The sequence below is a fragment of the Maylandia zebra genome, linkage group LG14 (assembly GCF_041146795.1).
Source record: "Maylandia zebra isolate NMK-2024a linkage group LG14, Mzebra_GT3a, whole genome shotgun sequence".
Classification (NCBI taxonomy): domain Eukaryota; kingdom Metazoa; phylum Chordata; class Actinopteri; order Cichliformes; family Cichlidae; genus Maylandia; species Maylandia zebra.
Genome location: NC_135180.1, coordinates 36,869,807 through 36,890,487, shown reverse-complemented (window position 1 = coordinate 36,890,487; position 20,681 = coordinate 36,869,807). Strand labels below are relative to the sequence as shown.

Genomic DNA, 20,681 nt, shown 5'->3' with positions numbered 1-20,681 from the left:
TGCAGCCAGAAATGCAGATAACTGACAACTGAGGCTACAAGTTACCTACAAATAAGTAGAGCACCGACATCTTGGGCAGCCTGAGTGCAGTAAACCTGCAGCAGTTTATATTTACCAGATAATTTCATCGTTTTAATTCTCAGAAAGGCACCAACATCCAAAATCAGGTTCCAGAGCTCTAATTTAGGGACTTCATTGGCAAGGCTGAGGCCTAGCCTAAGGTAGTGGCTCCTTTGTTGGCATTCACCTGTGACTCAGAGCTTTATTACACTAGAAACACTTTAAGAACGAGCAGTTTAAAAATTCACCCGCTGTGCATCTGTTTTTAGGGGGAGATTGAGCTAAAGAGCACAGAAGTGTTTTTGTAGCAGGCTGTAAAAATGTTATTTTCATGGCTGGACTCGAGCATCATGGGAGTCTGTGGGGATCGACTCTCTTTCAGAGCCGACCTAAAGTTAGAGGAACTGCAGATTCTGGCACTTCTGCACTGGCTTCATTTTTAAGCCCTGAAGGTTGCTGCAGTTACAGATGTACGGGCTTGATATGCATGTAGGAAGTGGAAACACACACACACACACACACACACACACACACACACACACACACGATGAAATAAAGCCAAGATGAAACGGGTGTGCCTGAAACAAGACCGATCACGTTAAACTACATATTGCTAGCAGCACAGTTCTAACTCTGCCTGGTTATGTGCTGTTTACATGTTATCAGAGCAGGTTTAGAAGTAAATAGTTTAAATACTGATGAGTTAATTATTCGAGTTTAGTCCCACAGAGTCAACCCAACAGCCCAAATCTGTCCTGATGAACTTTCTGACAGTAAAACCAGCCGATGACTCATTTGTGCATTAACGTGTGCGTTAGCTTTGTGTTGATAAATGTGGAGGTGAGGTTCATTTCTCCTCTCTGAGCACAACTGACTCTGCAGGCTAATTAAAAGAGTCTGAGTTGAATTAGCTGCGGTGGGTGTGGGCTGCTAGAAGTCATTGGAGTAATTCTCCATATTAGCGGCGGATATTTTGTCAGTGTGTGTGGAGGAATCTAAAGCAAACACAAACATCCTCATATTTTCAATTCTGCTCATGAGCACCGTGGCCGTTTATATTTAGCACGCTGAAAACGGCCTCGGGTATTTCTTGGTCTGCTTGCACAAGGCTAATCGACTCAAACGGTCAAAGCAGCTGAATGAATGTGATGCAGAGACATTTCCCCCCGTGTGCTCAGACTGATCACGTCTCTTGTCTCCTCCTCTCCTCTCTCTGCAGAGACCTCTGCCAAAGAGGGTCTACTCTTGTGGTGCCAGAGGAAGACGGCTCCCTACAAGAATGTCAATGTGCAGAACTTCCACATTAGGTAACGTACACACAGGGCTTTACGTTGGACTCGTTTTTAAAGGCTTCTATTGTCAGATGAAAGCAGTTCACACACAGTAATATTGTGTTGTAAAGACCAACAAAACCTTGAGAGAATCCAGTTGAGGAATCCTGCGGATACAGTGAAACTCTCCAGTGGCATTGATGAAATGTGTTTGTGGTTAAGTGTGGTATGTGAGCAGCTGTCCAGTGTTCTTTTTTTTTTTTTTTTTTCCTTTATATGAAAAATACTGATCTGAGAGTTTCTTAAACTCAGCATAAAAGTTGAGTTGGCGCACACACAGGCGCACGCAGATACTTCCCTGAACCTTTCTGGATTCAGCTCAGGTGTTCAACGCTTACATGAAACCTCAAATCTGCTGCTGTTGTGTAGAAAGGGCGCCCCCTGATGGAGAGAGTGCAACATGGCACAACTGTGCTGTAAATAGACAAATGTGATTATTTGCTCTCTGTTTCAATATGAAAAACTGTGAGAAGGAATTCAGAAGCAGCTGATGATGATGTATCACATGCAACACGTCCAGATATAATCAATCAAACCATCTTTCACCCAAATTCAGCTCGAAAAGAATGTTAATGAAGTTCATTTAGTTTCAGATCAGTTCATAAATTAAGTTCAGTGTCACAGTGGAGATGTGGATCTTGGTCCCGGCGGCAGATCGGGACAGTTTTTGTTCACGGCGCCGATAATGTCGACTTGTAATGCAGCAAATGTGTGAGCGTCACCTCCACCCTCACCCCGAACTCGTCTTTTCTCTCCAACAGCTGGAAGGACGGTCTTGCCTTCAACGCTCTGATCCACAGACACAGACCTGATCTCATCGACTACGACAGCCTCAGAAAGGTGAACAGCTTCACACTCCTCCACTCTCTTCAAATATTTCAGTTTTTGGGTCAAACATGGTGAATCGAAATGCTTTCATATCTGTTGTTAAGTTGTGTTACAAATGCCTGAAGCGACTCACTGGCTTGTTTGCCGTCTGTGATTTGCTGTTTAGGATGATCCTGTAACCAACCTGAACAACGCCTTTGAGGTGGCTGAGAAGCACCTGGACATCCCCAAGATGTTGGACGCAGAAGGTAATAAGTCGGCTGTTGATCTGTGCGTCTCTGCCGGATCTGTCAATGCGTGTGTTAAAACATCACGGGCTTGTTTACGTGCACAGAACAAAGTGACTGTTCATAACGTAAGATGTGGAAGTGGTGTGACAAAAGTGAACCAGGTGTTCTTTTTTAAAACAGTGACACAGTTTGTCATTTCTGACCAGTCTGTAACATCAAATAGGAGTTTACGTGACTTTTCCTGGGAGTCCGTCTTTGCAGCACGTACATGTGACTGTAGCTCCACGCTGACCTGCACGGGGTTTGTCGCCGCGTTGTGTGCATGTAAATGTGCCCGATCTCCAAAGCGTGTTCGGGTTCTCGGTGACAGGACACGCGAGGCATCTTCAGGATCGACGTTGCTCCTCCTCCTGTGTTCATCTGTATGTGTGACCATGTTGAACATCCACGTTTCCTTCACAGGATCCATTCTTGTCATAACAAGCCACTTTTTCTTTTTGCTTCAAACTCTACAGAAAGAAATCCAAGTTGTGTATTAACTGTACCTGAGCTGTGTGTGTCTACGTGTGTGTGTGTGTGTGTGTCGTTGTATTTGTTGTTTGCATGTCAGGCTGTTGGCAGCTACAGCAGCTCGTTAAATGAGTTTGTGTGCGTCTTGTTGTAATTGTGTAATCACTTGTCCTGTGTCTTGCCTGTATGTGTGCGTCTTCATAACCATGGTCTCCCCCCGACTTGTAGACATTGTGAACACTGCTCGCCCAGATGAGAAAGCCATAATGACTTATGTGTCCAGTTTCTACCATGCCTTCTCTGGAGCACAGAAGGTACCCTCTGAGCCAACGTCAACCTTTAACCTCCTTTTACTAACAAGGTGCTGCTTCCTGTCCAGCATGGCCACGCTCTGTCTCGACAGCCAGGACGCTGGGTTTGTTGGGACGCTGGGTTTGTGGGGACACAAACACGCAAACGATTTCAACATTAGCATGCTGGTGAAAGCGGTAAATGTTTGCCGTACAGAAATGAGTTTGTGGACTAAAGCTGCGTTTAGTTTTATTTTTAGCTAAAATCTGTCAGATGGAACTTTTCCCATGGATATTTTTACATTTTTGAACAGTTGTGGTTGAAAAAAAAACTAAAAATCAAAACAAAATGAACAGAAACCTCTGATTCAACATGTGGAAGTCCCCATCCTTTAAAATAAAGTCCTTCCAGGAAACAAAAGGACAAGGCCAGCAAACAAAATGCTGAAATATACGATCACCGTTAGGACGTTTCTGTTTTCTCCCACCACTAAAAGCATCCAGGTCTGAGGCGCTCTCCTCAGGATAATCTCACTGCTTTCACTTCCTCTTAAAGGAGACCCTGTTAGCTTTTTAGCATGTATCACACTGAGGTTCATCAGGGTTCATTTTCTTCTGCCACTCTGACCATGATCCAAAAACTTTCTCCACAGATCCAGAGGGAACAGTTCCCTCAGCCAAATGAAACCCAAACTCAAAATGAGAATATTCAGTTATGCACCAGCTACGTTGCTTTAATCTGAGCTGTGTATTCACTGAGTTGAAGCATATTAGGATCTATGCAACATCTTCTCTTATACCAAATTTAAACACATTTAGCATCAGACTGCTTTTGGCAGTTTTTCACTGCTGGGAGGAAGTTAGACCGAACCTTTACATCCACAAAGCGTCTAAATGCAGAAGCACAACTTCATTCCTATTTGTTGTTCATTATAACTGTTTGCAGATTTTTTTTTTTTCATGTACATGTAGGAAGAAAAGGTAGTTCCAGTTCATGTTGGCTGCTATTGTTAAGATTTGGCTTGGAAAAACTGTCACTTCCTAATATTCAGAGAACATGGCATGCAAAGAAGTGAACCCGCCCCGTTAAATGATGGAGTTCCTCCTTTTTAGAGCAGCTCTCGGGCTTTTTGGCCCATCTGGCACTGCAGGTTGTGACCTTATCGAACTGTTATTTGAAAAGCTTTAGATGCGTATCGCTTTCTGCTTTACCTTTAGCACGTCTGTACAATAGTACGGCAAAACTGGAGTACCATCCTGCAGAGTCGGGGCTGAAACAAAGGCAGGAACTAATAACGATGAATAACACAGACAGAATAAAATCTGCATTATGTGCAGAATGAAATGAACGATATGTACCGAGATAAAAATATACGTGCAAAAAATCAAAGGAGCTAGTCGGATGATATCAGTCGATAAACTTTAGATGTTACAGGAAGGCTCACGAGCTCAGTCTTTACAAACACAAAGACCAGAAACCACTTTACTCTGTACACTTTCATAAACTGCTAAATTCAAAATTCCAGAATCAAATTCCTGCAGCTCAAAGTGAAATTTAGACTTTTAACATAATGTGCACGAGACAAATCTATAAGTAAAAACTCTTATTGTGGAGAAAGTTTGGTTTCAAATCATGCATGTCTCTGATAAAGTCAAGTAAATATGATGTTAAAGATTCATAGTGGGTCTGTCATAAATTTTATTAAATCATCTTCGTCCCTGTCCTCTCGTTACCCTCCTGTTTTTCCTCCTCCCCCCCCCTCCCTCTGGGCCCATGACAGGAAGCCAATCGATGCGTCTCTTGTTTGCTCGTCTTCCTCTAATTAATTTTCTGGCTCATTCAGAACTTGTTTGTTCCTCTGCAGTCTCACGAGGTGTGTGTGTGTGTGTGTGTGTGTGTGTGTGTGTGTGTGTGTGTGTGTGTGTGTGTGTGTGTGTCAGAAATGGGCACGAGTTCAGGTTTTGTTTTTAGCTGGTGAGTTATGTGCGTTAGCTCTCTGACCGCTGCGTTTGTACCAAACACAAACTCTGAAACGTCCACATTTACTGCTCTTGCCAGCATCGTAATTTATTCAACAACGTCACACAAATCGCGCCCGCTCCAGTTCACAGGAAGCGTTTTCATTCACCAGTCGCTGTGTTGCGTTCTCATTTTGTTCACTTGGTTATTTGAGAATATTTTTCCACCTGCAGTTGATGAAGACGCTGTAGTTGAGTACGAGAATAGAACTCTGAAGATGAAGAAGAATTAGTCAGTCAGTGTGCTGACATCATTGCCCTGCTGAGTGAACCCAGTGACCTCCATCAGATGGTGAATGAACCGCTTTGAGTGACTGGATTAAGCAGTTCATGCCTGTTTGTGTCCCACACTTGAACTTGTGGCTCCAGCGTCCCACGATTCCCTTCCAGAGGACTCCTCTGGTGGCCCTCACTTCCTGGTGACAGGAGGCGCTCCAAGCTGTGGCACTAACGAGGGGGCGCTCAACGTCGCCCCCACCTGACTCAGCGTTCTCTCACATCCTGCAGGGGGCAATCAAAGTGTAGCTTTGGGTAGCTTTGGCTTCACTCTGTCTCTCTCTCTCCCTCTGTTCTGCTGGGTGATGCGTAGACATCGTGGGTACGCTGAGGCCGGATGAGAAGGCCATAATGACCTATGTTTCCTGCTTCTATCACGCCTTCTCTGGCGCACAGAAGGTGAGCTCCTCACCCGTCAGACTCACATTAACACTCAGCGCTGCGAAGAAAAACCCTGAAATGCACCAAAGTTTCCATCGTTGGTAAAACACATTTGTTATTTAAAGTTTTTAGAGTGTGAAAAGATCAGAGGTGAAATCACAGCAACATGCTGGAATTCCAGCCCAGCGTTTATTAGATGGAAGTTTGAGCTGCTTTGCGTTTCTCCTCGCTCGATCCAACAGTTCAGCTGCACTTATGGTTTTATACAAATTCAGTCAAATATTATCTGCAGAACAGGAAACGGAGCAGGAGCATGATGGGAACTTTTGGTGCTTCTGTCTCGGCTCTTTGGACATCAGCTGTTTCCCTCAAAATGCTCCAGACTTTATGGGCTGGACTTAAACTCGGCGGTCACCTGCACTGATTGCTTTCCATGCATGCTTCTGTGGGTGATTTTGACGTTTAAATTTCTTCTTTTCCACTGAGATCATGCACAGATTTCGATTTATGGATATCTCAGCTGGAACATGAAACACTTTATATTGACGAGGATTCTTCCTCCGGGAAAGCGGCAAACCGCCGGTGGTCATGCTGCTGATGTGGTTTAGAGAAACCAGACCGGTCTGGATTCATTACTGTGGGAAACATTAGCTGATGTCTCAAGTTTCTTTTCAGCTATTAACACTTTTCAAACTATTCTAAATGTTTTACATGATATGACTTGTGTCTTATATTCTGGTGAAAGCATAGCCTGTAAGCTTATTGGACGAGCAGCATAAATGCAGATGTTTTGTTGTACAGTAGGTATGACCTTGAATCAGCTTATCAAATTCTGTGTTTTATATTTCAGTGGTACAGTAGTGTAATATCCTAGGCAGACGCACTGACGTGGACTGCAGCGCTACATGAACTGTAACTAGAAGCACTGATTCCCAGGTTTTGAAGGGAGATGCATGAAGTTTTAAATACACACAGAATGACTTTGGCACATTGAACTAACCATCGAGAGCTGGAGCATGTTTGTAGCAGTCATATTAAGCCCTGGTTTGACCTACATTGGCGTTTTTGCCTTATTTTAAATAACACGTGCCTAAACTTGGCTCGACATTCCTCCCTCACTGCCTGCGTGTGGAGTGTGCGCACAGATTTGAAAAGCAAAAATGCGTTTGTCACAGCTGCAATGAAAGGCCAGGCTGAGGTACTAATAAGCAGCGGTAGACACTTATTTTGAAGCTCAGTTTAGTGACTTTATTATGAAGCTTTGAGCTCAGAGAGTAGACTCTGATGGAGTTTTATCCAGTCATGTCCAGCTCCACTCATCACTCTCCCTCCTAATAGGCTGAGACAGCCGCAAATCGAATCTGCAAAGTGCTGGCTGTCAACCAGGAGAACGAGCAAATGATGGAGGACTACGAGAAACTGGCCAGTGATGTGAGTATCGAAACATGCCATCTTTTACTTGCACGGCAGACTTTGGAGAAAGGAGGACGACCCGTTCGTCTGTCCTGTTTTCACCACTGTCCTCTCTGCCTCCAGCTCCTGGAGTGGATCCGTCGGACCATCCCCTGGCTGGAGAACCGAACCCAAGAGAAGACTGTAAATGACATGCAGGTGAAACAGGAGGACTTCAGAGACTACCGCTGTGTGCACAAACCACCCAAGGTATAGAAAACCTCGCGTGAACTGTTCTCAGCATTTCTAAACAAAGAAAAAAGGCTCACAAACTCCTGGATCGCCTGCCAGACCCAAATCTTTGTAGTGGAAAGTTTAATCTCATTAATCTTACTCAGTGTTCAATATTTGTTTTCTTCCAAAATAATATTATTCTTCTTGACATTTAAAATCTGGGTTTTTTTAAACTCATTCATGGTGTAGCTTCTGCAGAGTGGTTGCTTGTGTCCCTGAGGTCCACTGAGGTTCATCAGTGTTTGTTCATTTTTGTTATAATTGTGTCCCTCTGGAGAGGAAACAAGGAGAAATGGCTCAGAGTCTGCTGGAAAATGTTTCTGCAAATATTTTCTCACATGTTACTCTGACCTCTCTCTGCACAGAGCTTCTTCAGCCTTTTATTATAAGCATTTAAATTGAGGCAGAGTTGTATACTGTGTATTCACATGAACCAGTTATTATAGTGTGTTAATCCCACACTGCGTGGCAGCACGAGCCCTTTTCCCAAGACCTTATTCTATGCATTTAGCTTATAATGCTCTGATTTTATGTCTGAAAATGCACAGGTTCTCTAAACCTGCATTCTTTCCAGTGACCAGCAGGGGTTGTCTTGTCCATTTAACCCGTACAGATGAACAGCTCTTCGGCTTCTTTGCTCTGACTTCAGATAACATTTTGAAGAGTTTATGCTCTTAATCGCTGGAACCTTTGTATCTGTCCTGGTGGCATCGCCATATAAGAGCGCTGTGCCCTCTCACATATGAATGTTGGTTTTCCTCTGCTGAATGTGTCCAGTGACACTGAGATGTTCCTGTCTGCAGGTCCAAGAGAAATGCCAGCTGGAGATCAGCTTCAACACTCTGCAGACTAAACTGAGACTCAGCAACAGACCTGCCTTCATGCCGTCAGAAGGACGCATGGTGTCGGTATGAAACTCGCACACAGTCGATGGGAAAAGTTACACCACACTTGAAGCTGCGCGACACAACTTCATTATCATCAGTCGCAAAGCAGCCTGTCGCACGCTAACAGAGGATTTCTAAAGATTGGTGTAAAAACTGATTCAGTTATAGCTTAGTGAGTTTAACACAGTCAGTGTTAAGTTACTTTTCTGTGTTTTTTTAACAAACAATCCAGCTTTAAGTTCCCTTGTAAATATTACAGCAGTTTCACACCACCTCTTTCACACTTTTCTGCACGTATGAGATGTTTTACTGTGTTTGGAGTTTCTGCTCTACAGTAACTCTTGCTGTTTGCTCTCAGGACATCAACAAAGCGTGGCACAATCTGGAAGGAGCAGAGAAAGGCTACGAGGAGTGGATCCTCAGCGAGATCAGGCGTCTGGAGAGACTGGAGCATCTGGCCGTCAAGTTCCACCAGAAGTGCGCCATCCATGAATCCTGGACCGACGGTATGTAAATTCCATCGCGGTGAAGCAAACGTCTTCACGACGCCAGAATGCTCGTCTCTGAATAAGTGAGGCTTTTATGCATGCAGGTAAGGAGGCCATGCTTACCCAGAAAGACTATGAGACGTGCACCCTGTCAGAAGTCAAGGCGCTGCTCCGGAAACACGAGGCCTTTGAGAGCGACCTGGCCGCCCACCAGGACAGAGTGGAGCAGATCGCCGCCATCGCGCAGGAGCTCAAGTAAGAGTGGAGCCGCTAACATCTCTGACTTCATTAGCATCGGTTCCTGAATGTTCCTCGTGGCTTCTTTCATGCATAAACGCACAAAGCAGGTCGGGCAGCTCTATTCTTCACAGTTTGTGATAATTCTTTCCTTTCACGTGGGTTTGTGGTCAGCATAGTACCTGCGCCTCGCTGTGAGGTGAAACACGCAGCATCATTTGCTGCTAGCTCCCGATGGCTCTCGTCTCCACGTCAGGGTTCATTTATTCTGAGTAATGAAGCTGCTAAATATGCACAAGTTTAAATTTTGAAACTTACTGATGGTTTGTGCTGCTGCCCGAAGCTGCTGGTGTGTAATAATCTGTTCCAGCAGATCATTTTTCACAGTTGGAGTATTATTCGTTTTGTTCTCATTTGAATTCTTAGATGTACCGCCCGTGGGGCAAACAACTTTAACTTCAGTTCTTTCTTCTTTTTCTTCCAACACTCACATTATTTTCACAACTTCCTTTAACATCGTCTCGAGTTGCATTAAATTCACATTTCAGTCAGAAATGGACAAAACTACAGAGCAAAGTGGTGAAGAAGCAGCTCCGGTGTTCTTTGGAGACGCCTGTGCATTTTTTCAGAATAAAGAAGCAGCTTTGAGGCTTCTGTCAGGTCACTTTGGTTTGATCGACACAGACTCAGAGCAGTCGCCTGATGCCTTTCCCCTCTCTAAAATTTTAAACCAGACTTGACGTCCAAAATCTGACCTCACAGTCAGATGGTGTCGATTAACAGAAAGAAGTGCGTCTGAAAGTGAATCTGATCATGAGAAGTGCTCGACAAAGGAAAACCCCTTTTTCTTTTCTTCCTTTTCCAGTGAACTGGACTACTACGATGCCGCCAGTGTCAACGCTCGCTGTCAGAAGATCTGCGATCAGTGGGACGTCCTGGGAGCCCTCACCCACAAACGCAAAGAGTCACTGGAGGTACGATTCGGCCTGTTTGTGCAGCACCTTTTGAGCTTTAAAAGGATTTTGACAGGATCATCATTTGACACAATGAAATATCAAATGTATTTTAAAATGTATTGAAATGTATTTTAATAAGGCCGTCTTCTGTTTTCCTGCCGACAGAGGACAGAGAAGCAGCTGGAGTCGATAGATGAGCTGTACCTGGAGTACGCCAAGAGAGCGGCACCTTTCAACAACTGGATGGAGGGAGCTATGGAGGACCTGCAGGACATGTTCATCGTCCACAACATTGAGGAGATCCAGGTATCTGGGAACTGGGAAGTCAAGTGGTGAATAAACAAGTGCAGCATATGAAACATACAGCGGAGGTCCAGCACTGAGCCAAAGAAACGTTCCAGTGTTTACTATTTAAAGCCACAGAGCTGCGTTTATCCCACAAAAACGGAAAACCCAGCAAACGTGTTTCTTTCCTCCTTCTCTCAGGGTCTGATCACAGCCCACGAGCAGTTCAAGTCCACCCTGCCCGAGGCCAACAAGGAGCGCGAGGCTATCCAGTCCATCCAGTCCGAGGTGCAGAAGATCGCCCAGAGCAACGGCATCAAGCTGAGCAGCGGAAACCCGTACACCTCCATCACACCTGAGAGCATCAACAGCAAGTGGGAACAGGTGAGCTGCTGTTTAACGAAGGCTGACGTTAATCGTTTTAAGGCAATAAACGTGTAGCTCATTCATGCCAGAGCAGTAAACTATTAATGCTGTCTGCTGCTTTAATGACGCAGCGCAGATTTTTCCTCTTAAAAGCTTTTTCCCCGGTGAACCCTACATAGAAGAAGAACCTTTTGTCCAGTGTGTTAAAAACGCTGCCCTCTACAGGCTGAGTGACTGAATGTTTTTCTGCAGCTGGTGCTTCATGTTTGTGCGTTTGTGTGGGTGCAGTTGTTTCTAATTCTTCTTTGTGTGCATTTGCAGGCGATGGCTATGGTGCCACTGCGTGACAACGCCCTGCAGGAAGAGCTGAACAAGCAGAACTCCAACGACACTCTGAGAGCCACGTTCGCCACTCAGGCCAACACGGTTGGCGCTTACATCCAGGCCAAAATGGAGGTAACTGATCAGCCCCCACAGTCACAACGTGCTCAGCATTATGTCGAGATTTTCACGTTTGCTCAGCTGTGTGCAGTTTGTCACTTTGCAGACACTTTGTGAAACACGGACTCACAGAGCAAATGTAAGACAGGGTGCAGGATTTACCCACAGCCTGAAGAGCTCTTCAGTTTGTAGATGTTGTATCCATGAGCTTTGTGTTTAGATTAGATCGTCACTGTGCATGCACACTGCGTTGCTGAGAGCAGGAGGAATGAAATGTACTTCGTCTATTCATAGTTCAGGAACCGTAAATGATAACTCTTCAGCATCCTTACAGAAAAAAAAATCTTACAGTCATTTGGAAAAGTTTATTTAGAAAAGTGTTTTTTGTTTTTATAAATATGTTCGAGTGTCAGCGTTTCAGGTGTTTGTGTGTTTGTGTTGGCAGGAAATTGGCAGGATATCCATTGAAATGAACGGCACCCTGGAGGACCAGCTGACCAACCTGAAGGAATACCAGAAGAGCATCATATCATACACACCCGAAATTAACAAGCTGGAGGGATACCACCAACACATCCAGGAGGCGCTCATCTTCGACAACCAGTACACTTCCTACACGATGGAGGTAACGCAAACGCGCACAAAACCTTCAGCAATGAATGAATGAAGTCTTTTTCACTTCCCAAATGAAAATGTTTGAAAGTAGGACAGCTGTGTTGACATAATGTGTGCATGAGCTCTGTAACAAAACGAGCTCATGCTTTGTGTTAACCTTTGAGGACACTGTCAAACCCGAGTCCTCTCTCGCATCTCAGTTCTTAACCTCTCCTGTCAACCCCGCCCCATCACTGCAGCACCTCCGGGTGGGCTGGGAGCAGCTGCTCACCACCATCGCCAGAACCATCAACGAGGTCGAGAACCAGATCCTGACGCGTGACGCCAAGGGCATCAGCCAGGAGCAGCTGTACGAGTACCGCGCCTCCTTCAACCACTTTGACAAGGTCAGGGCCCGAGCTCTGCGCTCACGGGTTATTTATTACACCTGTTCTGTTACCCTGTTATCAAACCTCACAGTATTACAGAGTATTGGGCGTTTAGGTTGGCAGTGAAACCTGAGGAGAAACCCTGTTTTTGTTTCATGTGTTGATCTAAAAATTATAAATATGAAGCGTTTAATGATTTTTACCATTACATATACAATACATGATGGTGTAGACCAGCTATGATGCACCAAGCATCTTATGTATTTGTCTGTGTAGAGTATAGTCGTTAGCAGTGGGTTAGTTGTGGTTAATTGGACTTCCTGAACAGTTTTCAGTGTGAGGATTTGGCCTCTGTTTTTCCTGTTTATTTATAATGTGACTGACTGGATGTTTAGACCTTAAATGGGGGTGAGAGAGGAGCCAGACATGTAAGTACTCATCCTGATGTTTCACTCGCAAGCACAGGCGGTGTTGGTGAAATTTAAAAAAAGGCACGGATGGTGACTGGCTTTTACCAGGAGGGTGAAGAGTGAGGAAACATCCAGTTAGCAAAAGGCTACTTGTTTTAAATCGGCTAAGAAATGCTACATTTGGTTTGAAATGTGTTATTTTTGGGTTGCACTTGGTCTTTTTCCCCTCACTGGACATGCAAACCTGCAGATGTCTGTCATCCCTTTGGAACGCTGTTTTCTGCATTTAAAAAAACTAAACTAAACCTACCAGATGTCATTTTTTGTGTTTTGCGGTGGTTAAACGTGATGATTGAAAGCTCTCAGCTGTCAGAGAGGAGGACGACACCGCCATCGTTCACCATCTCATGCCGCTCTGTGTGTGTCACTCATTCATGCCACTATCTGACACGGTGGTCACTCACCCGTCAGTCTTTTTGTTCGTCACATCAGTGTGTTTATTTCTTGACGACACAACACTGGAACTATTCTTCGCACTCAGTACAAAGAAAGCGCTTGTAGCAACCCTCTGACCCCATTTCAGTCTTTGCATGGATACTTTTCTCTAAATTTGGGAACATTGTGTCAGTTTTCAATAAAAACTGAATGCAGTGATTTGCTAATTATTTAAATTCTGAACTATATACATTTAAAAATGCTGCAGAGACGACACCACAGTTTTTGAAACTGAGGTTTGTTCTCCCTTAAATATAGATTAATTTTTAAATTTTTGAGGCCTTAACATGTATCATAATTTAATGCATAAAAAATAAGCATAAAAAGGTAACAACTGCATTAAAACAGTGGATCTCTGAGTGAAAGTCTTTTGTGAAACCACAACAGTTCATTGCTGTGTCCATGAATGCAAGCTGCTCTGGACTGAAGAGGACCGGGATCATCTGTCTTTGTTATTCACTCACGCTCGTGATTGGTGGAGATTAAAAAGTGACAGTTTGTGAACATCACAGCTCTTGAGTGGGTGTGGGGGTTTGTGTGTGTGTGGCGACATTGTCTAAACATCCATAAATGTGTGTCCCTTCGTCCTCCATGTCTTCATCGTCTCCCTGCATGCTGTGGATCTCATGGTCACTGTCCTCCACCGCCACCATCCCTGTGTTACGATTGGTTCATCCTCACGATGCGGTGCTCTGTCATTGGGTGTTTGGCTGATCTCAGGACCACAGCGGGGCCCTGATGGCCGAGGAGTTCAAGGCCTGTTTGATCAGTCTGGGCTACGATGTGGAGAAGGACAAGCAGGTAGGAGCTCAAGGATTGGACGGAGGGAGAGCCGGCGTCATCGGCCTCTGAGCAGGAGCGCAGAGATCACAGCCACATTCAGCCAATCACAATCGATGTTTCTTTTACTGATTTTATACACTGACATATAGAAGTCAGACAATTCAGCATCTAGCAACATTTGTAGCTTAATTGATTTTATTTTTTCCACACCGGCTACAAATGGTTGATGTTTTGAAGCCATAAAAATTTGCATTGCAAATAAAAAAAAGTAACCAGAAACAGCCTGAAATAGACAAAAATGAAAAGAAACTATTTCGACATAATTGCATAAAATAAAATTGGATAAGCAGGTTGAACAATTACAGTATTAATAATTAGGTCAACTAAATGAGGTTTCTATTTTTGATACTCTGTGGCGTGATGAAGTGAAACTGGTCAGTGATCAGTCGGTGCTCCTGCTCAGAGCCTGCTGCCGTGCTCTGTGTTCAGGCAGGGTTCCGTCCATCGGCATGGAGGTTCATGGAGGTGTTGCGTCCCTGTTTGTCCACCGGGGGTCTCTGTTGTTTTGTGCTGCTTCAGCTCACTCTCTGAACGGACCCCACCCCTCAGCTGTCTGTCTGCCCGTCAGGTTTTTACTTTGCTGCGAGACTTTCTGTTAACTGTTTGTGCTTTTTATGGCTTTTTTCTCACTCACTCACTGTTTGATCTCAATATTTCTGTCCATCCTTCACTCTGCTGCTTTCTCTCTGTCCCTCGTATCTCTCTGACTCCGTCTTTGTCTACTCACCACCTCCTCCCTCCGACCTATCCTGTGCTGTGGCGGCCTGCAGAAGCGATCAGGACAGATGATGTCAGATGATTTCCGGGCTCTACTCATTTCTACAGGAAACAGCCTGGTACTGCTGCTGGCATGAAGCTCTTTCAGGGTGTCTGCAGGTCCAGAAATATCCTAATGCAGTTTAATTAGTCACAAGCTTTGAAGCACCCAAAAGAAGCAATTAAGGATGCTCTGTGTTTTTGCTTTTACCTGAATCAGAGGGACAGGATATGGATATGGAAGCTAGAACTTTTTGATTTATTCCATTATATTCTCGTCCAAGTCGGGCTTTGTCCCCTGCGGGAGGTTTAGCCAAAATCAGTCCTGTTCATATTTTTATAACATTTAAACCAGGAAGTGAAACTCTTAATTCAAACAAATGGACCCAGGCAGGCAAATTATTGCTCAGTATTTCTAACTATTACTAATATTTTCTGTTTGGATATTTTGTGGATTTGCATGTGACCTGATACCTGCAGACACCCTGTGCTCTCCCTCTGATGCTCTCACTTCCTGTCCTTTTTTGTCACATGTGTCACTTTAACATCCTTGATGATCAGTACTAACTGAAGGAAGCTGATGTTTTTCATGTAGACCATCCAAATTACTCTTCACTGTTTTCTCTTCGTGTCATCATTTGTCTGTTTTTTTTCCCTCCATCCCAACCACATATTGGGACTCCCATTAGGACTTAATGGTAGTCCCTATATTTTACATGCTTACAAACTGCAGGGGTTTTAGTACTCTTTCTGATTCCCAGACAATTCCAAACGGTGAGGCTGTCCCCTCATTTTACAGAAATCTATTCACTTTTCTGTCCCTTTTTGGCCATTTGAATAAAAACTGACTTAAATATGAAATAAAATGACCACAGACTAACCTCTGGCTGTGGCTAATGCCTCTTCAGTTTGCTCCTGTAACTGTGCGTCTGTTCCCTGAGTTCAAAGCGCAGTCTCTTCTGGGTTAACCTGTAATTTGTTGATGCCAGGGCGAAGCCGAATTTAATCGCATCATGGGTATAGTGGACCCCAACGGCAGCGGCGCCGTCACCTTCCAGGCCTTTATCGACTTCATGTCCACGGAAACGACCGACAGGGACACCGCGGACCAGGTCATCGCCTCCTTCAAGATCCTGGCTGCTGATAAGGTGAGTGCAGAACGACATCAGTGCTCATTTTTGATTGGACAAGAAAAATACTGGAGAAAGAAATGTGCAGCAGGACGCTGACCACCAGCAGAGGGAGTATTTGTGTTCACAACTACAAGTCAACACAAGCTTGAGGTTGAATCTGTGCAGAATATTCCTTTTTGTTAGAGACGCCTCACAGGTTGATATTAGGATTTATAATAATAATAACAAGCATGAGCACTTTGGCTTTAAGCTGCATCAGCAGCCCAGATTGTCTGTGTTATGGTTCATTTAAGCACTGGCCCCTAAAACACTGAGTGATTAAAGCTTTGGAAAATCTTAGTGACTTCTATGACATCAGCTCCTCAGGCGCACACAGCCTGACATTTGGAGAAGTTTTATAGGACTTCAGTTGTATCTTGGACCTGCACGGTGCTTTAGAGCAGTGGTCCTCAAAGTGGGCTGTGCAGCCCTGAGGAAAAGTGTCCTCTTAACAGTCTGCTGTGAGAGTGTGTCCTCAGGAAAAATGGACGAGTAACTGGGACGCACAGGTCCAAACTAACTCGGTTTAAAGATCCCAAGATATTCAATCTCCAGACTTGAACTTGTGATCTGAAATGATCCATCAAACATGAGTTTGGAACAAAATAATGATATTCAGCCAATAATACGATCCTCTGTTGTCTTAGAAGATCAATAACATAAGTTTTTCATCTCTATTAAGCCGTCTGTCATTTAGTGCTTTAGCAGTGAACTCTTTGCCTCCTGTTTCCACCAGAACTACATCACAGCTGATGAGCTGAGGCGGGAGCTCCCTCCAGACCAGGCGGAGTACTGCATCGCCCGCATGGCACCCTACACGGGGCCCGACGCTGTCCCCGGAGCCCTCGACTACATGTCCTTCTCCACCGCCCTGTATGGAGAGAGTGACCTGTAGAGGAGGCGAGACGAGGAGGAGGGCTGGACAGATGAGGGGAGGGAGAGGGAGGTAGAGGAGACGCCATGAGTCGAGCGCTGGGAAGAATTTTGAGTGGTGGTCACGATGTGCCCCTGCGAGTGCCGGTTTAGAAATCGTTAAGAGCTTGCTGATTGAGCTGTAGTTCTCGTGGTTTGGCCTCCAGCCCCACTGTCACAAAAGGATGTTCAGCATCAGTTTGTCATAAAGGTTTATTTGAACGGGCACATCTGGGGGCGTCTGTGGGACGGGGGGCAGAGTTGCTCTGTAGTGCGGGTCCTTAGCTTCACCCTCTCTGCCTTCATGTGGTTTAAACGGGGAGGGACGGGGGTTAGGATTATGGGGGGGCACAAGCTAATCTGATACTTATGCTAATTTTTGTTTATTTTATTATAATTTTTCTTCTTCTTGCCGGGCGGGGGTCCAGGCCGTGTGTGTTGGGGGGGGGGGGTTTGATGTGGCGACTGGCAAGTTTATGTATTAGATCCTGGAGAGATTTATGCTGCGGGGTCAAGGGTCAGAAGGGTGGGATGGAGGGGCGGGGGAGTTGACCAACCACAGATAAAATGACCTATTCACCCATAATTCCCACGTTGCTGGATAAGGTGACCTGTCTAACCTCAGCTCTTTTCCTCTTCCTGTCTGCGTTTCTTTTTTTCCCCTCTTTTTTTTTTTTTTTTTTTTTTTCTCCTTTCTCATTCGTTTTCTGGACCAGGTGGGTGGTGGGAGGTGGGGGTGGGCGGGGCTTAGCGCTGTACATACTTATTTTTTCAGTCTGAAGAATGACACACACAGAGTCCCAGCCGTTGAGAGTAATCAACCGCAGGCCTTTCAGTAGGGCAAAGTAGACATTTATTATTAAAAAGATAATAAAGAAAATGAAACAAGAAAACAGAGAAATTTAAAAGCAGTTTCACCAGTGGATAGGTTTGAGCTTCCAGAAGTCTTTTCTTCAGGTTTTACTTTTTAATTTTGGCCAAACTAACCATGGAAAAGTTGACCTAAAGGCCTTCTCCTGTATAAAATCCATGATGAGCAACAGCATAATAATTACAAATATCTGCTTCTGTGAAATTATTCCTCTGTTAGGCATCGGGTGCTTGTTTAAGTACGAAAACCTCACATTTATATAAAAGTTTATACTGTATTACTCAAAGTTAGTCGAGTTTCATCTACCTGGCATACATACGCGGGATGTCACTGATCCGTTTGATTGGCCGAATGAAGGTTCGTGAGGGGGAAGGTGAAAGTATTTAATAGATAAGCGTGCCTGTTGGTGGCTACAGCCCTGTTCCCTCCTCTATCTCTCTCCCCCTCACTTTCTCCCCCCTCCTTCCCCTCACTTGTTTCTGAAGAGAAGTACAAAAAAATCACTGCTAAGGAAGGAGGGAGGGGAACGTTTGGGGAGACTCTGTGTAAACATTCCATTGTACGCAAAACGAAGAAAAACTTTTTAAAAAAAGGAAAATTGTTATGTAAAAGAACTATGCAATCATATTGTGCGCTCAATATCTGGGGAAAGCTGTGGTCATCAAACCAGGTCCCGCCTGAGTTTCCTGTCAAAATTAAACGGAGGACAAGTGATTTCTCCCGTCTTCGTGGGAGAGGAGGGGGAGATGACGGGAAGGAAGCGGGAAGAGAAGACTCGGACCAAAAGCTTGTTTCTCTTTTTCATTCTTTTTTTCCCTGCGAGGTTGTAAAGAAATGAACTCTGGAATTGTGATTTTGTTTCTTTTTTTTTTTTTTTCCTTTTTTGTACTCTTTAATATCAAACCTTATCTGCTGTACTGGAAACTGCAACGCCTTCTGTCTCTAATGATAAGTGAGTTTCACAAAGCACACATAAAAAGTTTCCTTACAAAAATACCTGCGACTGTCTTCATGCCTCGTTCTTGTGCGTGTCTGTGTTTTTAAACTTGAGCTACAAAAGAGCAGATTTTCTCTTTAACTGTAAAAAGGAAACAAATCTCCAGCTTTGTACTTTGTGATAATCTTTGGTTTGTTGTAGCGTTACCAAAGTCATTTAGGCAAATGTAAACAAACTAAAATGGGTCTTCAGTAACATCTTTTACACTCAGAGTGATTAAGGCATGCTGTGGTTACTGCAGCAGTTTTTGTTTGCTGACCAATCTGAAGGAAACATCATCATTCAGCACAATTGGGCTTATCCAGGTGACTTTCTTTAAGTCCACAGGAAATGTCCACTTAACCCTCAAAATGACCGTGATAAGTTAGCCAGTGGGATTGAGCGTTCATGAATTACTGAGAACCTGGAGTCAATGCAAAAGACTGCAGAGGTGGAACATTTAAATCACATTAAAGCTTGTAATTACAAAATAAACCCCGAATTTCACATGTACATTAACTTCCCATTATCCTCACCAAGAGGCCAATAAAAATACAAAGCTCTGAAAGTTGAAGACTAAAACATTCATGATAGTATACACGTCATAAAGCTCTCATAAATGCATTACTCTGCATGTGCTGACTCTGCAGAGAGAATATTTAACGAGAGATGATATGAAAGTAACAGAACGCCAGAGAGCCACACTGCTAGGTGGTGAGAATTACAATAAAATACAAATTATAGTCATGCGTGCAGTTTAGGACACGTGAAGTGCTATTACATGATTCCCAGCCAAGCAGCCAGTGAGGCTTTCTAATATAAATACGGAGTTGATACCATTTGAGTCATGCTCAGCCTGCACAGAGATTTTTGTGGGCTAAAGGAAATATTGGTACACTTCATCCTCTGTGCCAGTAGCACTCACTGAAGGGAGACAAATGAAAAGAAAAAGAAACCCACAGCACACAGGCATGGAGCTGCATTCTTCCAAAACACCAGTAACTTGGTGTTTTGGGTGCTGAGAGCACAATTTAACATGTCTGTGCGCAATCTATCGTAGGTGTTCAGACAGGTAAGAGAACAGATCATGGGATAAAGGAGATCACGCAGAAACTGATTTTATATAGTTGTTTCATGAAACAATCTTTGTTCTTCTTAAAGTTCAATGATCCATGATTGTGTTACTATTTTTAACATTTTCACTTAGGAAGTTTTTTTTTTTTCCCCTGCTTGTGATGTTTTTCCATTTAGTGAATTCCTCCAATTTCAAATTCATAACTATCTTTATACTTGATGTTAGAAGTGCAAATTTTTTTACTGCCTCCAAAAGATGAAAATCTGATCAAGTAAAAAAAAAAAGTAATAAAATCACTTAATTTAAAGTAGTACCGATCACAAGCTACTTGTTTATTTTAAATAAACGCATTCACGCAGCATCTCCATATTTGTCCCAATCAGTGCACTGAAACACGGGCGTGTGCGGAGGGGAAACGGGGCGACACCTTTCAATACTTTAAGCATATATATTGATGCTAAATCTTTTGTACCAGGAGGATATACAGGATTGTAAGTTAACTTGGGAAGAAATCTTTCTTTCACCGCTTTGTAGACCACTCTACCATTTCAATAATACATCTGTATGAGGGCACAGGGCTACACGGGAGCTTGAGAATCATACATAGCGCAAAAGTTTCTAATAAAATCTTTTAATCTAATTTAATTTTAATTTATTCATTTTAAATGCTGAAAATACCCCAGACCCCTTAACTTTAGAGGGGGCTTTGGGTTTTTCCTTTACTTTGTCTCTCCTTCGTGCACACAGATGTTCATGCAGTTGTAAAAATAAACACATTTTTCTTTTGTTTATTTGAGTCTAAATTGCTTTCTTGAGCTTTCAGAAGTGGCTCCAGGTGTTGTGAGAGAGACTGGACTGGATTTACAAGCGTGTAAGTTTGAGAGCTTTGTGCTTCACCCTTTGGATTGCGTTAGCGT

The 20,681-nt window shown here is 43.9% G+C and overlaps 1 protein-coding gene across 8 annotated transcripts in view; it reads left to right on the top strand.

Moving 5' to 3' along the window:
• LOC101467576 (alpha-actinin-4) overlaps positions 1 to 18,709 on the top strand; it is a 56,339-nt gene extending 37,630 nt beyond the window's left edge. The window contains exons 5-23 of one of the 8 annotated variants that reach the window (XM_076873476.1): positions 1,280 to 1,367; positions 2,153 to 2,231; positions 2,386 to 2,467; positions 5,858 to 5,943; positions 7,264 to 7,356; positions 7,462 to 7,587; positions 8,415 to 8,519; positions 8,857 to 9,004; positions 9,091 to 9,241; positions 10,089 to 10,197; positions 10,345 to 10,485; positions 10,666 to 10,848; positions 11,152 to 11,286; positions 11,717 to 11,896; positions 12,126 to 12,272; positions 13,880 to 13,960; positions 14,773 to 14,838; positions 15,748 to 15,906; positions 16,667 to 18,709. In XM_076873476.1, coding sequence (XP_076729591.1) covers positions 1,280 to 1,367; positions 2,153 to 2,231; positions 2,386 to 2,467; positions 5,858 to 5,943; positions 7,264 to 7,356; positions 7,462 to 7,587; positions 8,415 to 8,519; positions 8,857 to 9,004; positions 9,091 to 9,241; positions 10,089 to 10,197; positions 10,345 to 10,485; positions 10,666 to 10,848; positions 11,152 to 11,286; positions 11,717 to 11,896; positions 12,126 to 12,272; positions 13,880 to 13,960; positions 14,773 to 14,838; positions 15,748 to 15,906; positions 16,667 to 16,825 — 2,318 coding nt within the window. In that variant the 3' untranslated portion in view covers positions 16,826 to 18,709. Of the gene's footprint in view, positions 1 to 1,279; positions 1,368 to 2,152; positions 2,232 to 2,385; positions 2,468 to 3,187; positions 3,274 to 5,857; positions 5,944 to 7,263; positions 7,357 to 7,461; positions 7,588 to 8,414; positions 8,520 to 8,856; positions 9,005 to 9,090; positions 9,242 to 10,088; positions 10,198 to 10,344; positions 10,486 to 10,665; positions 10,849 to 11,151; positions 11,287 to 11,716; positions 11,897 to 12,125; positions 12,273 to 12,649; positions 12,683 to 13,879; positions 13,961 to 14,772; positions 14,839 to 15,747; positions 15,907 to 16,666 lie in introns of all 8 variants that reach the window. The other 7 variants (XM_012915678.5, XM_012915677.4, XM_004574107.5 and 4 more) reach the window with 7 other exon arrangements.
• Positions 18,710 to 20,681: the final 1,972 nt, after the last annotated feature.